The following is an 18365-nucleotide window of genomic DNA, read 5'->3' on the forward strand; positions in this document are numbered from 1 at the left end:
AATATGATTGTTCATGAGGTTTTACAGGGAGGACTGAGTAGAGCTCACTGCTCAAGTAGAGCATGATTGGTGTTGAGAGAAAGAGAAGAGAGAAATGGAAAGAGAAATTGTGTGTGTAAGAGAAAGCGGGGGGATAGCATTTATCCTTCTAAGGGCTGAAACAGTGGAAAGTTAGAAAGTGAAATATGAGAGCTCATTAAAAAAAAGGCAAATCAGTGATTAAATACCTTCCAAGGCCCACAGGGTCCACTTCACTGTGTTATCAGCCAACATAGTTGGGTCATAGTTAATCAAAAATAAGAATTATATTAAAAAGAATCAAGGTGTAACGACATAGCTTATATTATTCCCATGTAATATCTATAATAGCATCTATAAGGGTAAAATATTCTGTAATGGTAAAATATTACAATTTGGTTTCTTTAATATCTTCATTTCTTTTTTCAGGGCAAGATTTGTTGTAGGTATCAATATCTAATTCCTATGCTCTCCCTTGTTTGTTTTATGAAGTGTCGGAATTTATGGTAGATAAGTGATACCTGTATTTAAGTTACATATAAATATAAAAAGCAACTGGGGCATCTGGGTGGCTCAGTCAAATGTCCGACTCTTGATTTCAGCTCAGGTCATGATCTTAGGGTTGTGAGATCGGGCAGTGCATTGGGTTCCATGCTTAGTGGGAGTCTGCTTGAGAGTCTCTCCCTCTCTCCCTCTGCCCCTCCTCCTTCATGCGCGCTTGCGTGCACATTCTCTCTTTCAAAAAAAAAAAAAAAAGGCAACTTCTTAGCCTAAGTTTCTGGAAACTTCATCTTTTTGTAAACATGCTTCCAGAATAAAATATATTCATTCAACAAACATGTATTAAGTATTTATTCTCTCTATATAAATAGCAGGCTTTGATATAAGTAGGAATTTTTGGCTCTAAAGTTACAGTTTTTGCCTACAAGGAACTTAAACCTGCGAATGAAATTAGAGAGGCCAGATAATGTTAATTTTGTAAATCACTGTGCCATCTAAAATGGAAGGGGTGATGGGGACCACCTTATCTGATGGTTTTAAAGTATTTTCTGGTAAGCTCTAGGGGCTTATTAGTGTATGTGTGAGAAGTGAGATGAAAAAATGGGGTATGTTTTCTCCACTTAGGATTCTATTAAAGTACCTCTACCTTTATCTGCTTTAAGCTTCAGGAAGGTTCCATTTTAGGAAAGGATTCTACAGCTTCAAAGAAAAACAAAATTTGAAAACAGCTGACCTAATTAATCTCTCATTTTCATTGGGAAAACAGTGAAGGGTTTAGGAGGATAATTGTCTTGTCTAGAATCACTACCAGGCAGGACTAAGACTAGAAATGAGGTCTGCTTACTGAACCTGTTGCAACTTTTTACTTTTTTAAAGAACCCATCTTAAGGGATAGTTTTCTTCTAGTAAAGTAGCATTACTCTCCCCTCCCTTTCTTCAAGACAGTGGATTATTATTCATAATTAATCATGAAGATTTTACAGTTTTTATCAAGATGTCAGGAAAAGCTACCTAATTTTCTCTTTAAAGAAATCAATACTCAGGGGCTTTTCAGCATCATCTGATACAGATAACTGATTAAAAGTACTAGAGCCTGGGGGCACCTGGGTGGCTCAGTCGTTAAGCGTCTGCCTTCGGCTCAGGTCATGATCCCAGAGTCCTGGGATCGAGCCCCGCGTCGGGCTCTCTGCTCAGCGGAAAGCCTGCTTCTCCCTCTCCCACTCCCCCTGCTTGTGTTCCCTCTCTCGCTGTGTCTCTCTCTGTCAAATAAGTAAATAAATAAATAAAAAAAACCTTAAAAAAAAAAAAAGTACTAGAGCCTGTCCCCAAAACAAGCGGTTCCATTGATTTCCTTTGGGTATACAAATCAATAGGTATTATGTATTTCTACATCTATGATCCATTGATAAAAATGTGGTTTTCATTTTTTTTTTTTTTTTTTCCCCTTTAGTTTTACTTCATTAGTCTTGGGCTGGATGCGTTTTGACAGGCCAAATAGATAACATCAAATGTGTCATTTGGAGAGTCTCAAGCTCTTAAGATATCCTTTCCCAGCTTTGATCTTCCAGATACATTTTATTCATTAATAACTTGGCATCAAATTAGACTATCCTGACATGTTCCTTTTGGAAAGAAGTATCTCAATATCTCTTATAGGTACATTCTAAAATGATATAAGGATACTTAGGCGTTTGCATAAGAGGACTTAAAATCTAATAATAAAATTGTTTTTACAGATCTTTGATGGAAAACAGATTCCACAGAGAATGGTTGATGGATGGAATGCATTTTTCTTTGATAAAACAGAAGAACTGGTAATTTTTTCATAGTCTTTATGTTATAGAATGCTCACTGATATGTGTTAGGATTTGCATAATTTAATAATTTTACTTATATTTGGGTTCCATATTTTGAGTAAGTATAGACCTCTCTCTCTCTCTTTTTTCTTACCTATAGAAAAAACGTTTACCTTCACTTGGAAAGAACACAGAAACATTAGGAGAGCTTTGGTTGGGACTGCTTCGCTTCTATACTGAAGAGTTTGATTTCAAGGAATATGTAATTAGCATTCGGCAGAAAAAGCTGTTGACAACTTTTGAGAAGCAGTGGACATCCAAATGCATTGCAATTGAAGGTAATCATTAGGTGACATTACTAATGACATTACTCATTAGCAGAGGAACAAAATAAAACAAAAAGCCAGTTTCATTTGGCAAGGAAATTGAAGGGAAAACCGAAAGCACATTAGAATTTGGAAGATTCGTCTTGATTTTTATGTTTCTGTCCTTTTATTATTTTTTCCCTCCCCCCCAATTTCTATCATTTTTAATCTATAATTTTAGAAGAATAATTTGCTGACTTGAATAGTCTGAGTTATATAGTATTACTCTCTAGTTATGGCTTGTATGTATATTTTGTTACAGTGAACAGAATTTTAAATCAAAAAATAAATATTTCTTTTCTAGATCCTTTTGACTTGAATCATAACCTTGGTGCTGGAGTTTCTAGAAAAAGTAAGTTTTAAATATAGAAATCCCCTGTTTTTAAAGCTTTTACACATTAAGGTCTGCATCTTTATTTTTTCTTCTTTTTTCAATAGTGACCAATTTTATCATGAAGGCATTTATCAATGGAAGGAAACTTTTTGGTACCCCCTTTTATCCACTCATTGGCAGAGAAGCTGTAAGTTTACATAATTTGGATTCTGAATCTTTTTTCATATAGAACTCCTTTTTTTGTGGTATAGGAAGCCTTATCCTATTTCCAAGTTGGTATTAGAAATAGGAGAAAGAGATGATTATACACCCTCTGTATTTTTTTTTATTGCACTTATCATAGTTCATAATGAGGTATCTATTTGCTAAATTTTGTGTATCTGTTTGTTTAATTCTGTCTTCCCCCATTAGACTATAGCTCCATGAGGACAAGGGTCTATTATGTCTCTTCACCATCATATCTCCAGTACCTATTAAGATGGCACACTGGATGTACCACATAAGCATTTGTTGAATGAATGAAGTTAGTCAAGAGTCAGTATCCTTAAATTTTGAATTTGAGGTGCTGCCCACTGCCCCTCTTCCATCCCTAGAAATCTTGATGAAATTATAAAGAGAGGACGACACCAGAGAAATACTTTCTTACTTGCTGAGGCTTCTGCTCTAATTTTGGTGTAGCCCTGGTAACTGAATGTGATGGCATGGAGCTGAGAGGATTCCTTTTGCCTGAACTGGGCGGCATAGTATTTCCCATTCCTCTTGGTCTCACTCTCTTTTTTGCTTGCTTTCTAATGGGAGGAGGTCCAAATTTCACAGAGAAAGAAACTTCCAAGAGAAGCAATCTCAAGAGAGAAACTGTGTCTCTACTATTGCATAACAAATATCCTTGATCTTGTTCAGTACAGTTTCCACACTTTTTCTTTGGGATGTAGGGTAAGAAAAGCAGAAAAATCTACAGCTTTTTTCCCTTGTAGCACTGATTCTTGACCTTTTTTATTGTCCTGCCTCTTTGGGGGTGGGGGGTGATTATATTGGAGAGAAAGAAAATAACAGTAAAATTTGAAATGACACAGAAGTTGTGTAAGAACAAAATGTCAAACAAAAGGAAAATCCAACAATGATTTTACTAACATACTAATTAAAAAATAAATGAAGAGAGCATAGTCAGATCAAAACAAATCTGATGATGCACTGATAAAACATTTTACCTGAAAATTGTGGGAATTCCAACTATTAATGTGTATATGTGCATTTGTTCTATAGGAACCTACCAGTTTCATGTTGTCAGACTTTTTAGTAGAATATTAGAATCCTTAGTAACCTGCAAATGTGCTAATTTTAGTCTATGAATACAAAATTTTAGTAACTCTTAATAACTCAGTATAATAATATAATTGACTAATAGATATCAGTCTTTGATCTTGCATATCAACCAAACATCAGTTTGAGGCCTATCTGAAGGGGACTATGAGTCTGCTAACCATTTTTTGATCTATTTTTTTCTGTTTTAAAAGTCAATATATAGTATTCTGTGGCTTGTTTATACTAATTTAACTGTTCTTCTTTGATGGACATTTAGATTGTTTTTATTATATCAGTGTTACAGCTGATATTGTAGAAAGTATCCTTTAAAGTCTTTCATGCTTATAATTTCCATAGTAAAGTATATTCTTTCAACACATATTTATTGAATTCCTTCTTTGTTTTTTTTAAATTTTTTTGTTTATTTTTAGATTTGTCAGAGAGAGAGAGAGTGAGCACAAGCAGAGGGAGTGGCAGGCAGAGGGAGAAGCAGAGTCCTTGCTGAGCAGAGAGCCCAATGCGGGGCTTGATCCCAGGACCTTGGGATCATGACCTGAGCCGAATGCAGATGCTTAACTGACTGAGCCACTTAGGCATCCCTGAATTCCTACTTTGTACTGATTTCTCTGCTATGTACTAACTAGGCTTGTGGGCATACAAAATAGATGTGTTTCATTCCTACACTAATGAAAATGAAGACAAGTATATTTTCTATTTATTCATCTTTTTTGCTTACTCACATATTCCCTCTTCAACTATTCTACATCATTAGGTCCTCTACTATATTGACCCTTATTCTCGCATTCTGTCAGCTATATTCTGTCTTCATTTTTCTTCCCATTTAACTTAGATTTCCTGGTGTGCTCTCTGGCATATACTTTAAATTCCTTGGTACCATTGTCCTTCTCTTGCACCCTATGTGTTCAACCTTACATGAATTCACTTTAGCTGCCATCTGTCTATGCTTTGGCAGCTAAGCACTATGAAAAAAAGTCCTAAAGCTAGGTGGTTTTATTTATATAATACAACTATAGTGTTTACCAGCCTAAATTAGACTTTCAGTACCATCTGACATTCTTAATACGTTTCTTTACTTACCTTTATATCCTATTTGATAAGAACTAATTCAGATTTTATTGTACTAAAAATTCAATACCTGTTGCACTTTGTGTCCCACCTTTCACCTCTGCCCTTCTCACTCTTAGAGGTTTTCCCTATGATACAAAGATAGTATCAGGTATTCTTTCAACTTTCTGTAAATCTATAAATCTGCCTGCATCTACAGATACATTTTCTTTGTCAGAGACTAGTCCTTCATTTGCACTCTAGGTCTAATTCTTTACCTTGAATCTTCAATCTTTTCATCTGTGAAAAACATTTTCAAAGATAAAATATATAAAATGTAAGTGCAGATTAGCATTAACAGATGAACATTTTCTATTGATTTTAATGATAGGGAACACTAATTTTGAACCTCAGTTAAGTGAAATGTCTCTCCCAGAAAGAATTCCTTTCTTCTTGGGGCATCTGGGTGGTCGGTCAGTTAAGTGTCTGCCTTTGACTTGGGTCATGATCCCAGGGTCCTGGGATTGAGCCCCACATTGGGCTCCCTGCTCATTGGGCAGTCTGCTTCTCCCTCTCCCTCTGCTGCTCCCCCTGCTTGTGCTCTCTCACTCTGTCAAATAAATAAATAAAATCTTAAAAAAAGAATTTCTTTCTTCTATTTAGTAAACTTACATTACAAAAAAATTATACTCAATTATTATTAGTAGTATATTTTGAAATTCTTCAATAAAAATTTAGTGGAAATTTGCTTTCTCTTATTATGTAAGTACTACATAATGTCTTCAATTTTGTCACAACCTAAAATATTTACTCTCTGGCCCTTTGCAGGAAAAGTTTGCTGGCCCTCAGGTCTAGGCCACCTTAACTGGGATGATAGAATGGAGAAAAGTAGATTAAAGAGAGATTCAGGAAGAAAATGGATATAACTTGTGATTAATTAGAGGCGATGGGTGAAGGAGAGCAAGTTCAGGATGATTCCTAGGTTGACAAAGGCTTTTGTTTTGCCTTGGCAGAAAATATGATGATGAGGATTTTAATTAGTTATATTGGTTTCTTCAATAATGAATGTGAAGAATTACATCTTTCATCTTTTTTTTAACAATGCAGCTTTATTGATATAACTTACATTGAATAAAATTCACTAATATACAGTGAGCAGTTCATTCACTGGTTTACAGTATATTCACAGGATTCTGCAGCCATCACCACAATCTAATTTAGAACATTTTGTTTCTCTCTGAAGGAAACTGGGCCCATTAGCAGTCATTCCACATTTCTTTTCTCTCCCACTCTTCAAACCATTGATCTGTTTTTTGTTTCTGTAGATTTGCCTATGTGGACATTTCATATAATGGAATCATAAAATATGTAGCCTTTTGTGATCGGCTGCTTTCATTTGGCCTAATGTTCTCAGGGTTTGTTCATGTTGTAGCATGTATCACCACTTCATTCCTTTTATGGTTGAACAGTATTCCATTAAATGGAATATATCATGTTTTATTTATTCATCACCTTTGTTGGACATTTGAGTTGTTTCTACTTTTTCATTCTTATGACTAATGCTGCTGTGAATATTTCTGCACAAATTTTTTTTGGATGTGTTTTCATTTCTTTTGGGTATTGACAAACCTAACAATTCCCGGTTCATTTTGACAAATTTATGTTTAACTTTCTGAGGTCCTGCCAAACTGTTCCATTTCATCTACATTCTTTCTCTCTCTTTTAAAAAAAAAATTTTTTTTTTTAAGATTTTATTTATTTGCGAGAGAGACAATGAGAGACAGAGAGCATGAGAGGGAGGAGGGTCAGAGGGAGAAGCAGACTCCCTGCTGAGCAGGGAGCCCGATGTGGGACTCAATCCCGGGACTCCAGGATCATGACCTGAGCCGAAGGCAGTCGCTTAACCAACTGAGCCACCCAGGCGCCCCTCTCTTTTTTTTTTTTAAAGATTTTATTTATTTATTTGAAAGAGAGAAAGAATGAGAGAGAGAGCACATGAGAGGGGGGAGGGTCAGAGGGAGAAGCAGACTCCCTGCTGAGCAGGGAGCCTGATGCGGGACTCGATCCAGGGACTCCAGGATCATGACCTGAGCCGAAGGCAGTCACTTAACCAACTGAGCCACCCAGGCACCCTACATCCTTTCTCTTTTTATGACAGCCATCCTAGTAGGTGTATCTCTTATACTTTTATCTTTGACTTTAGATAGATTTGAAGAGTGCTAAGTGGACATGTTCTCTTGCCTTCCAGAAATGTGGGTACTGTTATGACAAACTAGTCTTTGTAATAGTGCAAAACAAAACTGAGCTAAAGCTTAGAAGAATACGCTAGGTGGTAGGATAAAGGAAAAATGATCCTGGTACTTCTTTTTTTTTTTTTTAAAGATTTTATTTATTTGAGAGAATGAGAGAGAGAGAGAGAGCATGAGAGGGGGGAGGGTCAGAGGGAGGAGCAGACTCCCCACTGAGCAGGGAGCCCGATGCGGGACTCGATCCCGGGACTCCAGGATCATGACCTGAGCCGAAGGCAGTTGCTTAATCAACTGAGCCACCCAGGCACCCGATCCTGGTACTTCTAAAACCTGGGAAAATGATTTACTTTGTATTGGTTCTCTACCTACTCTTTAGCTATACCCTGCTTTATATAATAAATGTTATATGTTCTTGAAATGTTATATGCAAATCCAATCATATTTTAAATAAACCAGAGGATTGCTTTATTGGCAGAGAGCTCTTTTGTAAAGAGAATAATTCTTTTCTAGAAATAGCCTGGTAAGGCAGAAAGCATGAGATTTGTAGTCAGACCAACTTAGCGTTAAATCCTGCTTACTTAACCAGCTTTTTTACTATGGGCAAATGACTCGAACTCTCTGAGCCTCTATTTCCTCATCTATATATGAGGATGAAAATAGTATCTATTGAGTTATTATGCAAAGATGCCACAGATGAATGAAGAAATAATGTGGATGTAAAGTGGTTAGCACTGTTAGCAACTGTGATATTGATAATGATGGTTCTTTTTTTTCCCCCTTTATTTATTTGAGAGAGAGAGAGAGCAGGGGGAGGAGTGGAGGGAGAGGGAGGAGAGAAGCAGACTGCCTGCTGAGTGCGGAGCCTGACTGGAGTCTGGATCCCACGACCCCTGAGATCATGACCTAAGCTGAAATCAAGAGCTGGAACCTCAACCATCTGAGCCATCCAGGGGCCCCAGTGATGATAATTTTTTTTTTTTAAGATTTTTAAAATTTATTTGACACAGAGAGAGGGCGCACAAGCAGGGGGAGCAGCAGAAGGAGAGAGAGAAGCTGGCTCTCCACTGAGCAGAGGGCCTGATGGCGGGGCTCGATCCCAGGACCCTGGGATTATGACCTGAGCTGAAGGCAGACACTTAACTGACTGAGCCACCCAGGCGCCCCATTTCCTTTTTTTAAAACCACTTTTACATCTTGGTCTTCTTTCCATTTGGATTCCACAATTCATAGTGGGTTTTTTTTTCTAGTAAAGTTTTATTTTCTCCCTAGGAGTACTTCTTTGATTCCCGAGTATTAACAGATGGAGAACTGGCTCCCAATGATCGATGTTGTCGTGTGTGTGGAAAAATAGGCCACTACATGAAAGACTGCCCTAAAAGGAGAAGGTTGGCAAATGATTATATATCAACATTACAGGGAAAATAAATGTGAGGCCAATTGTAGCTATAACTGTGTTCATATATGTTTAAGTAAGAAGGTTCAGGGCTTTAAATTGGACATTAGGTAAAATGTATATCGGAGTGGAATTTTGTTAATAGAATGAGATTTTTTGGGGGCACACTGGTATCATTCATTTGTTCACTTATTCATTCATTCAGTTTTTTTTGTTTGTTTTTTTTAATTGATGAAGAAGCATTTATTGACACCTATTCTACTGGGGACTGTGCCAGGAGCCAAGAAAAAAAATGACCAAGTCATGGGGTTCTTGCTGAGTACCTCATAGTCCTGCAAATCAGTAATTAAAATATAATTAACTGAATCTTTGACGTATTTATTGTGAGGTATACGTATATAATATATACCTTGAGGAATATACATCTCCACACCCCTGAAAATATATTTATGAAATAAACTTTCCTGTATTTTATATAGTCTCTTTAATAGGCCAGGAAAATCCTTTTTTTAGTTATTAAGTCTTGCCTAATATGAAGAGCTTAGAACTTTTCAGACAGAACTAACTCCTAGGTTCCATCAGTGCTATATACTGACTTAAATTTAGAGAAGACACTTGGTCTAAGCATCAGCTTCTCCCTCTGTAGAAGGGAGATAATAAATACCAACCTCTAAGGATTGTTATAAGATTAAAATATTCAATGTTAAAATTTTTTTCTAATTTATTATTGTATTATAAAACTACTGGAATACCCAGTTTCTGCCATATGAGTAGGTGTACTCTAAATGTGAAGTTCCCTTGCCTTAAAAAAGGTGCATGATACAGTGGGCATGTTAATCCCTTTATTGTGAGACTTTTGTATAGTTTAGTTTGTTCTGTGATTCATTCAGTTTACAAGTCCCTAGCCCCACATTATTGGTATCAGCAGTTTACTGTTTAGACTAAAGAAGAAAGACAGTGAAGAAGAGAAGGATGGGAATGAAGAGGAGAAAGATTCCCGAGACCTTGTTGACCCCCGAGACCTCCACGACACTCGAGAGTTTAGAGACCCCAGAGACCTCAGATGCTTTATATGTGGAGATGCAGGACATGTACGAAGGGAGTGCCCAGAGGTCAAGCTGGCCCGTCAGAGGAATAGCAGTGTGGCAGGTAAATAGAAAAGGCCAAAAATAGTTTTTGGTAGAAATAAGGTCATTTGTGTTGATGTCATTCTAAGGGCTCTGATTCCTCTCTATTCCAAACTTAGCAATATGATTTTCGACCTTATAATTTCTTAAAGAGAGAAAATTTAGATAGTCTTTTATTTTGAACAGTATTCATGTTCACTGTTAAGGTCTTAGCAGTCTGTTGTATTCAGTAAACTCCCTTTAAGTATTCTTTCGATTTCAGTTACCTTCTTTATTCTTTCACTATCAAAAGATAATAAAAGTTAATTTTTTTTTCTGGAAACATATACAGGAGAAATTATATCTCTTCCCATTGCTCTTATGTGAGAGGGAGATCTGTAATTTTAAGAATTAGAAACTCAAATGACAGTTAAATGAAAGAAAAAATAGAGTATTTTAGAAGTGATTTCCAGTTACTCAGATTCTTGTTGCAGAAGGTATTTTCTTAAATATATCGTCTCCTTTAGAAAGGAGTAATTGTCTTTTCGTTCTTGTTTCTACCACCAGTACATTTTTTTAGTGATTTGCAAGATTGAGAAATAGCTTTAAAAAAATTAGTTGTTACAAGTCCTTCACAAACATAATAATAGTTTTAAGTTTATAAAATCTCAGAGGGATTTGAGACTCTTTAACAGAGGAAGGGAGTTTATTGATTGTCATTTCTCTGTTATTTATCTATTGATTTTCTTTCTGATGTCTTCTCTTAGCAGCCCAGCTGGTCCGCAACCTTGTAAATGCCCAGCAGGTGGCTGGTTCAGCCCAGCAACAGGGTGATCAGTCCATAAGGACTAGACAGTCCTCAGAATGTGTAAGTACTCTGCCTGCAAATGGATTAGTTTTGGTAGAAAGATTGATTGGATTGATCTTTTAGACTGGCAAATATAGTCATCCAGATAACAGTGCTTTGTAGAGGTGTTCCTGCTAGGCACATGAGGTGGAATGAGCATTACCTTTGGAGTAATGCAGATCTGGGTTTTTATCTGTGGGGAAGCTACTTAACTTCATTGAGCCTGCCTTCTTATTTGTAAAATAAGGTAACAACTACCTAATGTATTTGTTGATTGGTTAAAATAAGGTAACAACTACCTAATGTATTTGTTGATTGGTTAAAATAAGGTAATTGAGGTTTCAGGCTTTGCCTAGTGGCAGATTATCAGCAACATTTATAAAAATAGACACAAAAATTGGAGATGTGTTAGGGGTTTAATATGTTAGGGCAATATATGCATGGCATTGGACTTCCTTGAAGCTTTTATGTGTCTTCTCATAGCTGATATGAATACCTAGTGAAATACATCCTGTGAAAGAAGAGTATTAAATTGGAGTTCAGATTCACAAGTTTCATATTAACTTCGCTGAGTTGCTCTTAACCTTTGTGTAAATCTGTATTCACTTTGCACTTCAGTTGAATGCTTTCTTACTCTAAACCTGATACTGTGCTTTGGTGCTTCACACTTAGTCCTTTGGGTGGCCATGCGAAGTGGTAGGTATTAGTATGATCAAGTTTTACAAATTGGGAAGCTGAGAATAAGAGAAATTAAAAGATTCAAACCCAGGTCTAGGTAGCTTCAAAGCTGTTAACTATTAAACATGCTGAATTTGGTATGATCTGTGTTTTAGAAAAAATTCTTACAGCATTTGAAGATCAATATAGGGAGAGTCTTGGAACACCATTTAGAGGCCCACTAACCCCACCTGTAATGCTTGTATCCATACTATGGGCCTGACATCTTCATAAATGTAATATAACAACAATAATAATAGCTAACATTGTTGATCTCTGTATGCCATATATATCTTTTTTATTGTTTCTTATAATAAAATATTGAAAAAGTACAGAAAATAATAAACATCCATGTAGTACCACCAGGCTTTAACAATTCTTAACATTGTGTTACCTTTATTAAAAAATTACCCATAGTCAGTAATCCCTATGCATTCCTCTTGGATGCTGTTCCCATCTTAAAACCTTCCTACCATCCCTTCCTAGCTACTAAAATGTATCTACTATCCTGAATTTGGTATTTATATTTTCCACATGTATTGCCTAGTTAATCTACACAAAAACCTATGAGATAGATTCTGCTTATTATTTATACATTACAGGTGAAGAAACTGAGATTTAAGTTTCTTACCTGAGCCCAGCATATACTTGGAACTAGAACTTGAACCCTCAGGCCCTGTCTCCAAAGCCTATGCTCTAACCATTTTCCTCTGCTGCTTCTAACTTTTACCCTTTGCTTTAGCACTCAGTTTTCTCTTACCTGAGATTTGGGTCAGAGTCTGTCTAATGGACATTGTTGTTCTGATGTCTCACAAAGCACTTTAACCTCAACATGTCTAGAATTTAACATACTTCTCTCCAAATTCCTAGACTTGCTGCTTCTTGCTCCTGTGTTCTCCATCTCATTGAATGATCTACTCTCTGGTTTCCAGAACTACTCCCTTTCCCTCAACCCCCACATCTAAATCAGTCACCAACTCCTGTTATTTCTACATGTAAAAAATAGCTCACAGCTATTTGCTTCTCTGTCCCTATATTGTATTTCCCTAGCCTAGGTTACCATCATATCAGGGCTAGCCTTTTAATCACCCTCATTAGTCTTTTTGCCCCCGCCCTCCCCACTCCCGTGTTCTCTGTTTCATTCCCATTAAGCCAGAATAATTTTTCTAAAATACAGATTGATCATGTTCCTGACCAGTTTGAAACCCTTCAGTGGTTTCTCAGTGCCCTCAGGATAAAGTCTTAACTATAAGGTCTATGGGACCCTTCATTATCTTGTCTCTCTTTGGTTCTTCAACCTCAAATCTGCCATTCCCCTGCCCTTGTACTCCAGTAATAATAAACTGCTTTCAGAATCCAGTTACTTAAACAAGTCAGGTGTTCATGAGCCTATAGACCTTCAGTCATGTTGTTCCCTTTGCATGAAATACTCCTCCCCTTCCCATATCCCTTCCCTCTTTTATCAGACTGATTGCTGTTTACCCTTGTGTCTCAACTTAAAGGTCACTTCTCTGAGATGCTGTTCTTGATTTCCACTTTCATTCATCTTATCTTTTTTTCCTCCCAAAGTACATTGAGGTATTCCTGCTCTGTCTGGGATTTCCTTATAACATTACATCATACATTCTTTATCATAGTAATTGTTGTATTTGATTGTAATTGCTTATGTAATTTCTTCATCTGCTCTTTCTCCTTTCCCCCATAAACTTTAAGTTCCATGAGGGCATACATGTTAGTATTGTATTTTTAATACCTAGAACAATGCCCAGACATAACTGACACTCAGTTACTTGTTGAGGGACTGAATCGAAGTGGCTGTGAGATATTTAGATACAAGTTTCTAGTTACAGTTGGAATATGAGTTCTGCATGATGGGAATGACGTCTGGGCTCTTTCTTGTTTGGACAGTAAAAAGGTTTATAGGGTAATGTATATGTCAGAGGGTTTGAGGGTCTCAGAGAAAATTCTATTTTCGTGTAAAATGAGGCTCTTACTCACTTCATAGAGTTGTGTTTATAATGTCCTAATAAAATAACTCCATAATTTTGTATTTAGATAATCTCTGCTTTTATAACATTAACATGTTTTTAAATTAATTTTAAAATGTTATCTTTTTCTCTTTGCAGTCTGATTCACCATCTTATTCTCCTCAGCCCCAGCCGTTTCCACAGAACTCTTCCCAGTCAGCTGCCATTACTCAGTCTCCATCCCAGCCAGGATCCCAACCCAAGCTTGGCCCACCTCAGCAGGGAGCCCAGCCCCCCCATCAGGTCCAGATGCCTGTGTATAACTTTCCGCAGTCACCACCAGCTCAGTATTCTCCCATGCACAATATGGGATTGTTGCCAATGCACCCTCTCCAGATCCCTGCCCCATCCTGGCCTATCCATGGTCCAGTGATCCACTCTGCACCAGGCAGTGCCCCCAGCAATATTGGCCTGAACGATCCCAGCATCATCTTTGCACAGCCTGCTGCCAGACCTGTGGCGATCCCTAGCTCCTCTCATGATGGACACTGGCCTCGTGCTGTGGCTCCAAATTCCCTGGTGAACAATGGTACAGTGGGGAATTCGGGTAACCCTTCCTTCTCTTCTTTTGCATCTGTCTGTAGAAATGGGTGATTGGTATTACTGGTTGAACTTGGGGATATAAATATGAGGAAAATAATGGCAAGCAATACTTATGGGGGCAGTATAGGATTAGATAAAGAGTATGGGCTGTGGATTCACACTGTCTGGATTTGGATCCTAGCCCTGCCATTTATTATGTGGCATGAGGCAGTTGCTCAAGTCTTTTTGTGCATTGGTTTCATCCTTAAAATAGCGATACTAATAGCTTCTAAGGCACAGGGATGTTGTGAGTATTAAATGAGGTAATATACATAAGTGTTACTTTAAATTTTCACTGCAGTCCAGCTCGGTGTAGGGTATTATTAAAACTAATTTTATAGTTGAGGAAATCACAGGGTTAAGTAACTTAATTATCATGCTTTCATAATTAATCATAGTAGATCCAGGATTTAAACCAATTTCTTTCTTCAAAACCTGTGCTCTTTGCCCTAGAGGAGCAATTCTTTAAAAAGATATCAGTAGCACTTTGTAGCATTAAAAAATACTAGTTTTTTCCTGATTTATAGAAATACATTTTCATTATAGAACATATGAATAATATAATCCATATTCTCAATTCGTAGACATAACTCCGTGTAATATTTAGGTGTCTTATGATCCAGTCATTTAAAAAATATTTGCATAATAAAAATATTTTATAAGCCATAAATCTTGTTTTATATCCAGCTTTTTAGTTGATAAATTTTTACACTTGATCTTAGCCAAAAGACTGAGAAGCGATAGTAATTTTTTCAGAGATTTATTTATTTTAGAGAGAAAGAGAGAGAGAAAGTGCATGAGTAGGAGGGGCAGAGGGAGAGGGAGAGAGAATCTCAAGCAGATCCACACTGAGCGTGGAGCCTGACATGGGGCTCGATCTCATGACTCTTAGATCACAACCTGAGCCAAAACTATGAGGCAGATGCCCAGCCAGGAGCCCCAATAATATTTTTATTTTAAAAACTCCATTATTGAAAATTTGAAATGTATACAAAAGAGAGAGTAGAGTATGATGATCCTATCCCCCATTACCCAGCTTTTCACAGTTCCCAGTAGTTGCTAGTCCTTGGCTCCTTTACTACTTTTATTTTTTGTTTTTTTAAAGATTTATTTATTTTAGGGGGTTAGAGGCAGAGGGAGAGGGAGAGAATCTCAAGCAGACTCCCTGCTGAGCATGGGGCCTAACATGCGTCTTGATCCCACAACGGCAAGATCATGACCTGAGCCGAAGTCAAGAGTTGGATGCTTAACTGGCTGAGCCACTCAGGCGACCCACTCCTTTTCCTCATTTAAAAAAAACTTTTGGGGGTGCCTGGGTGGCTCAGATGGTTAAGTGTCTGCCTTTGGCTCGGGTCATGATGGCAGGGTCCTGGGATTGAGCCCCATGTCAGGCTCCCTGCTCAGTGGGGAGCCTGCTTCTCCCTCTCCCTCTGCCATTGCCTCCACTTGTGCTCTCTGCTCTCTCTGTCAAATAAATAAATAAAATCTTAAAAAAAAATAAAAAATAAAAAAAGCTTTTGGCTTTAGTATTTAATCAAATCTCAGGCATTGGATCAAATTTCTGTATAAACTTGTTTGTATTTCTTACACAAACAAGACTGTTTCCATACCCAGGATCCTCTAATACCCAGTCCTTATTCATTTTTACCTGTTTTTCTAAAATTGTTGATCTTTTTTTGAATCAGAATTCAAAGCCCCATACATTATATGCGGTTGTTATATCTCTTAAGCCTCCTTTAATTTATAACAGTTTCCCCTCATTATTTTTCTCCCTTATAAACTGTTTATTAAAGAAACTATAGAACTCCTACATTCTAGTGTTGGCTGAATTTTATTTTTGTGACATTGTTTGAAATGTACCTCTATGCCCATATATTCTGTAAATTGTTAGTTAGGTCCAGAGTCTGGATTAGATTCAGGTTATTTTTTTTAGTAAGAATTTTACTTTTTGGTTGGTGCTATATCGTTCCTGTTCCCTTATTTCAAAAAGAACTTTCTGTTATCTTTTAGTGACCTAAGATTGATCAGTGAGTTGGATATCCATTATACAGTTCATTAATTTTTACATAATAATCGTAGCTGTTGATAATTATTGCTGATAACCATTAGTTCACTAAGGGTTGTAAAATGATTTTCTATTCACTATTTGTGATTCTTCTATAAAGAACTTTTCCTTATTAACTACTTGATTATCCTGAAATATAGTATGTATAGGAAAAGTAGACTGAGCTTGACTCTTTTCCCTTTATCAGTTTTCACAAAAATTTTAGTACTTTTTTTTTTAAATTTTTGTTTTTTTATTAGAGAGAGAGAGAGAGCACAAGAGTGGTAGGGTCAGAGGGAGGAGCAGACTCCCTGCTGAGCAGCGAGCCCAATGCGGGACTCGATCCCTGGACTCTGGGATCATGACCTGAGCCGAAGGCAGTCGCTCAACCAACTGAGCCACCCAGGCACCCAATTTAGTACCTTTTTTTTTTTTTTGCGAGAGAGAGAATGAGAGACAGAGAGCATGAGAGGGAGGAGGGTCAGAGGGAGAAGCAGACTCCCTGCCGAGCAGGGAGCCTGATGCGGGACTTGATCCCGGGACTCCAGGATCATGACCTGAGCCGAAGGCAGTCGCTTAACCAACTGAGCCACCCAGGCGCCCCAATTTAGTGCTTTTTAAACAAAAATAGGCTATTGCTTTAGAGCACCATGATGGAGGAGGTATCTCTGAACTCTTCTGAAACAATATAATATATTGTGCTGAGCAGAAATGCCAGAATGTGGGAACTCATTTAGATTTCCAAGGTCAAAGGATATATGGCATTACATGGCTGTTCTAACGTGATCTCTGTTTCTGTCATTCAACAAATGTTTATTGTATATATGCCATGACATGTACTATGATCGTTACTGAGTTATATAATCATGAACACAGACCCAGTGTCTTGCCCTTTGGTGTAGTGGCTCAGTTTTCACAGTTTTAGTCTTCCTGTACCACCACTAGTTGATCTCTTTCAGCCTTAATGAACTAATTAACATCCCACATACCATACTGTCTCTTATCCCTAATTGTTTACTTAATTTGTTCATCTGCCTGGAAAGTCCTCTCCCTTATATCTCTCTTGCCTACTCTCACCTTTTGCTTTGCTCCAAAACTTGGCTAACTCACCCATTTTTAAATTTAGCTCACTTTCTGTAGGATGCCCATAACTCTTAATGATTCTGTCCTCCAGTTGTGTTAGCAATCCTTTCTCTCCTCCATGTTTGTATTATGAAAATATTTGTTTGTGAAAAATGGCCAAGGGAGATTGGAATATATTCTAAGAAATACCCTTTTATGTCAAACATCATTTCTCAATTGATCTGGACCTCAATATGTATACCCAGTCTCATTTAAAGAAAAAAATATACCCTGTAGTATAGCTTCAGCTCTTAGTTGTAACTTGATTTTACGAACTTTCAGTGAACCAGCTGCTTTGTTTTTCTGGTTACCTCCTGAGAAAACTGAGCTTGTTAAATGTGGCTAGTATGGGTTTTAAGTTTTCTTGCTGTGTACTCCTCCCTATCTGGTACCTCCTAATTTGCATTCCTGCTAGGAAGTTCAGTGAATGAGGACAGTGTCTTTCAGATTATTTCCTGCCGCATTATGATCCTGAATGAGAAAAACCACCAAAAATGATCCAAAGGATTTAGTAAGTACTTTGAAAAGATGTAATTTGAGCGGCGCCTGGGTGGCTCAGTTGTAAAGCGTCTGCCTTCGGCTCAGGACATGATCTCAGGGTCCTGGGATCGAGCCCCACATCAGGCTCCCTGCTCAGTGGGAAGCCTGCTTCTCCCTCTCCCACTGCCCCTGCTTGTGTTCCTGCTCTCTCTCTCTCTCTCTGTCAAATCAATCAATCAATCAATCAATCAATCAATCTTAAAAAGATGTACTTTGAAAGATGTACTTACAGATACATCTTTTTTTTTTCAAATTTCCCATTGTTTTTTTTTCTTTTTTATTATGTTATGTTAATCACCATACATTACATCATTAGTTTTTGATGTAGTGTTCCATGATTACAGATACATATTAAAG

The 18365-nt window shown here is 37.3% G+C and overlaps 1 protein-coding gene across 10 annotated transcripts in view; it reads left to right on the top strand.

The window, feature by feature from the left end:
- TUT4 (terminal uridylyl transferase 4) overlaps positions 1-18365 on the top strand; it is a 125683-nt gene that overhangs the window by 103109 nt on the left and 4209 nt on the right. For 3 of the 10 annotated variants that reach the window (XM_035018548.1, XM_035018543.1, XM_035018553.1), the window contains 8 exons: positions 2256-2333; positions 2476-2653; positions 2985-3032; positions 3119-3201; positions 8900-9015; positions 9949-10172; positions 10897-10997; positions 13820-14267. In XM_035018548.1, coding sequence (XP_034874439.1) covers positions 2256-2333; positions 2476-2653; positions 2985-3032; positions 3119-3201; positions 8900-9015; positions 9949-10172; positions 10897-10997; positions 13820-14267 — 1276 coding nt within the window. The remainder of the gene's footprint in view (positions 1-2255; positions 2334-2475; positions 2654-2984; positions 3033-3118; positions 3202-8899; positions 9016-9948; positions 10173-10896; positions 10998-13819; positions 14268-18365) is intronic. The other 7 variants (XM_035018547.1, XM_035018551.1, XM_035018549.1 and 4 more) reach the window with 4 other exon arrangements.

This window comes from Mirounga leonina, unplaced genomic scaffold (assembly GCF_011800145.1).
Source record: "Mirounga leonina isolate KUSES-001 unplaced genomic scaffold, KU_Mleo_1.0 Mir_173, whole genome shotgun sequence".
NCBI classification, from domain to species: Eukaryota; Metazoa; Chordata; class Mammalia; order Carnivora; family Phocidae; genus Mirounga; species Mirounga leonina.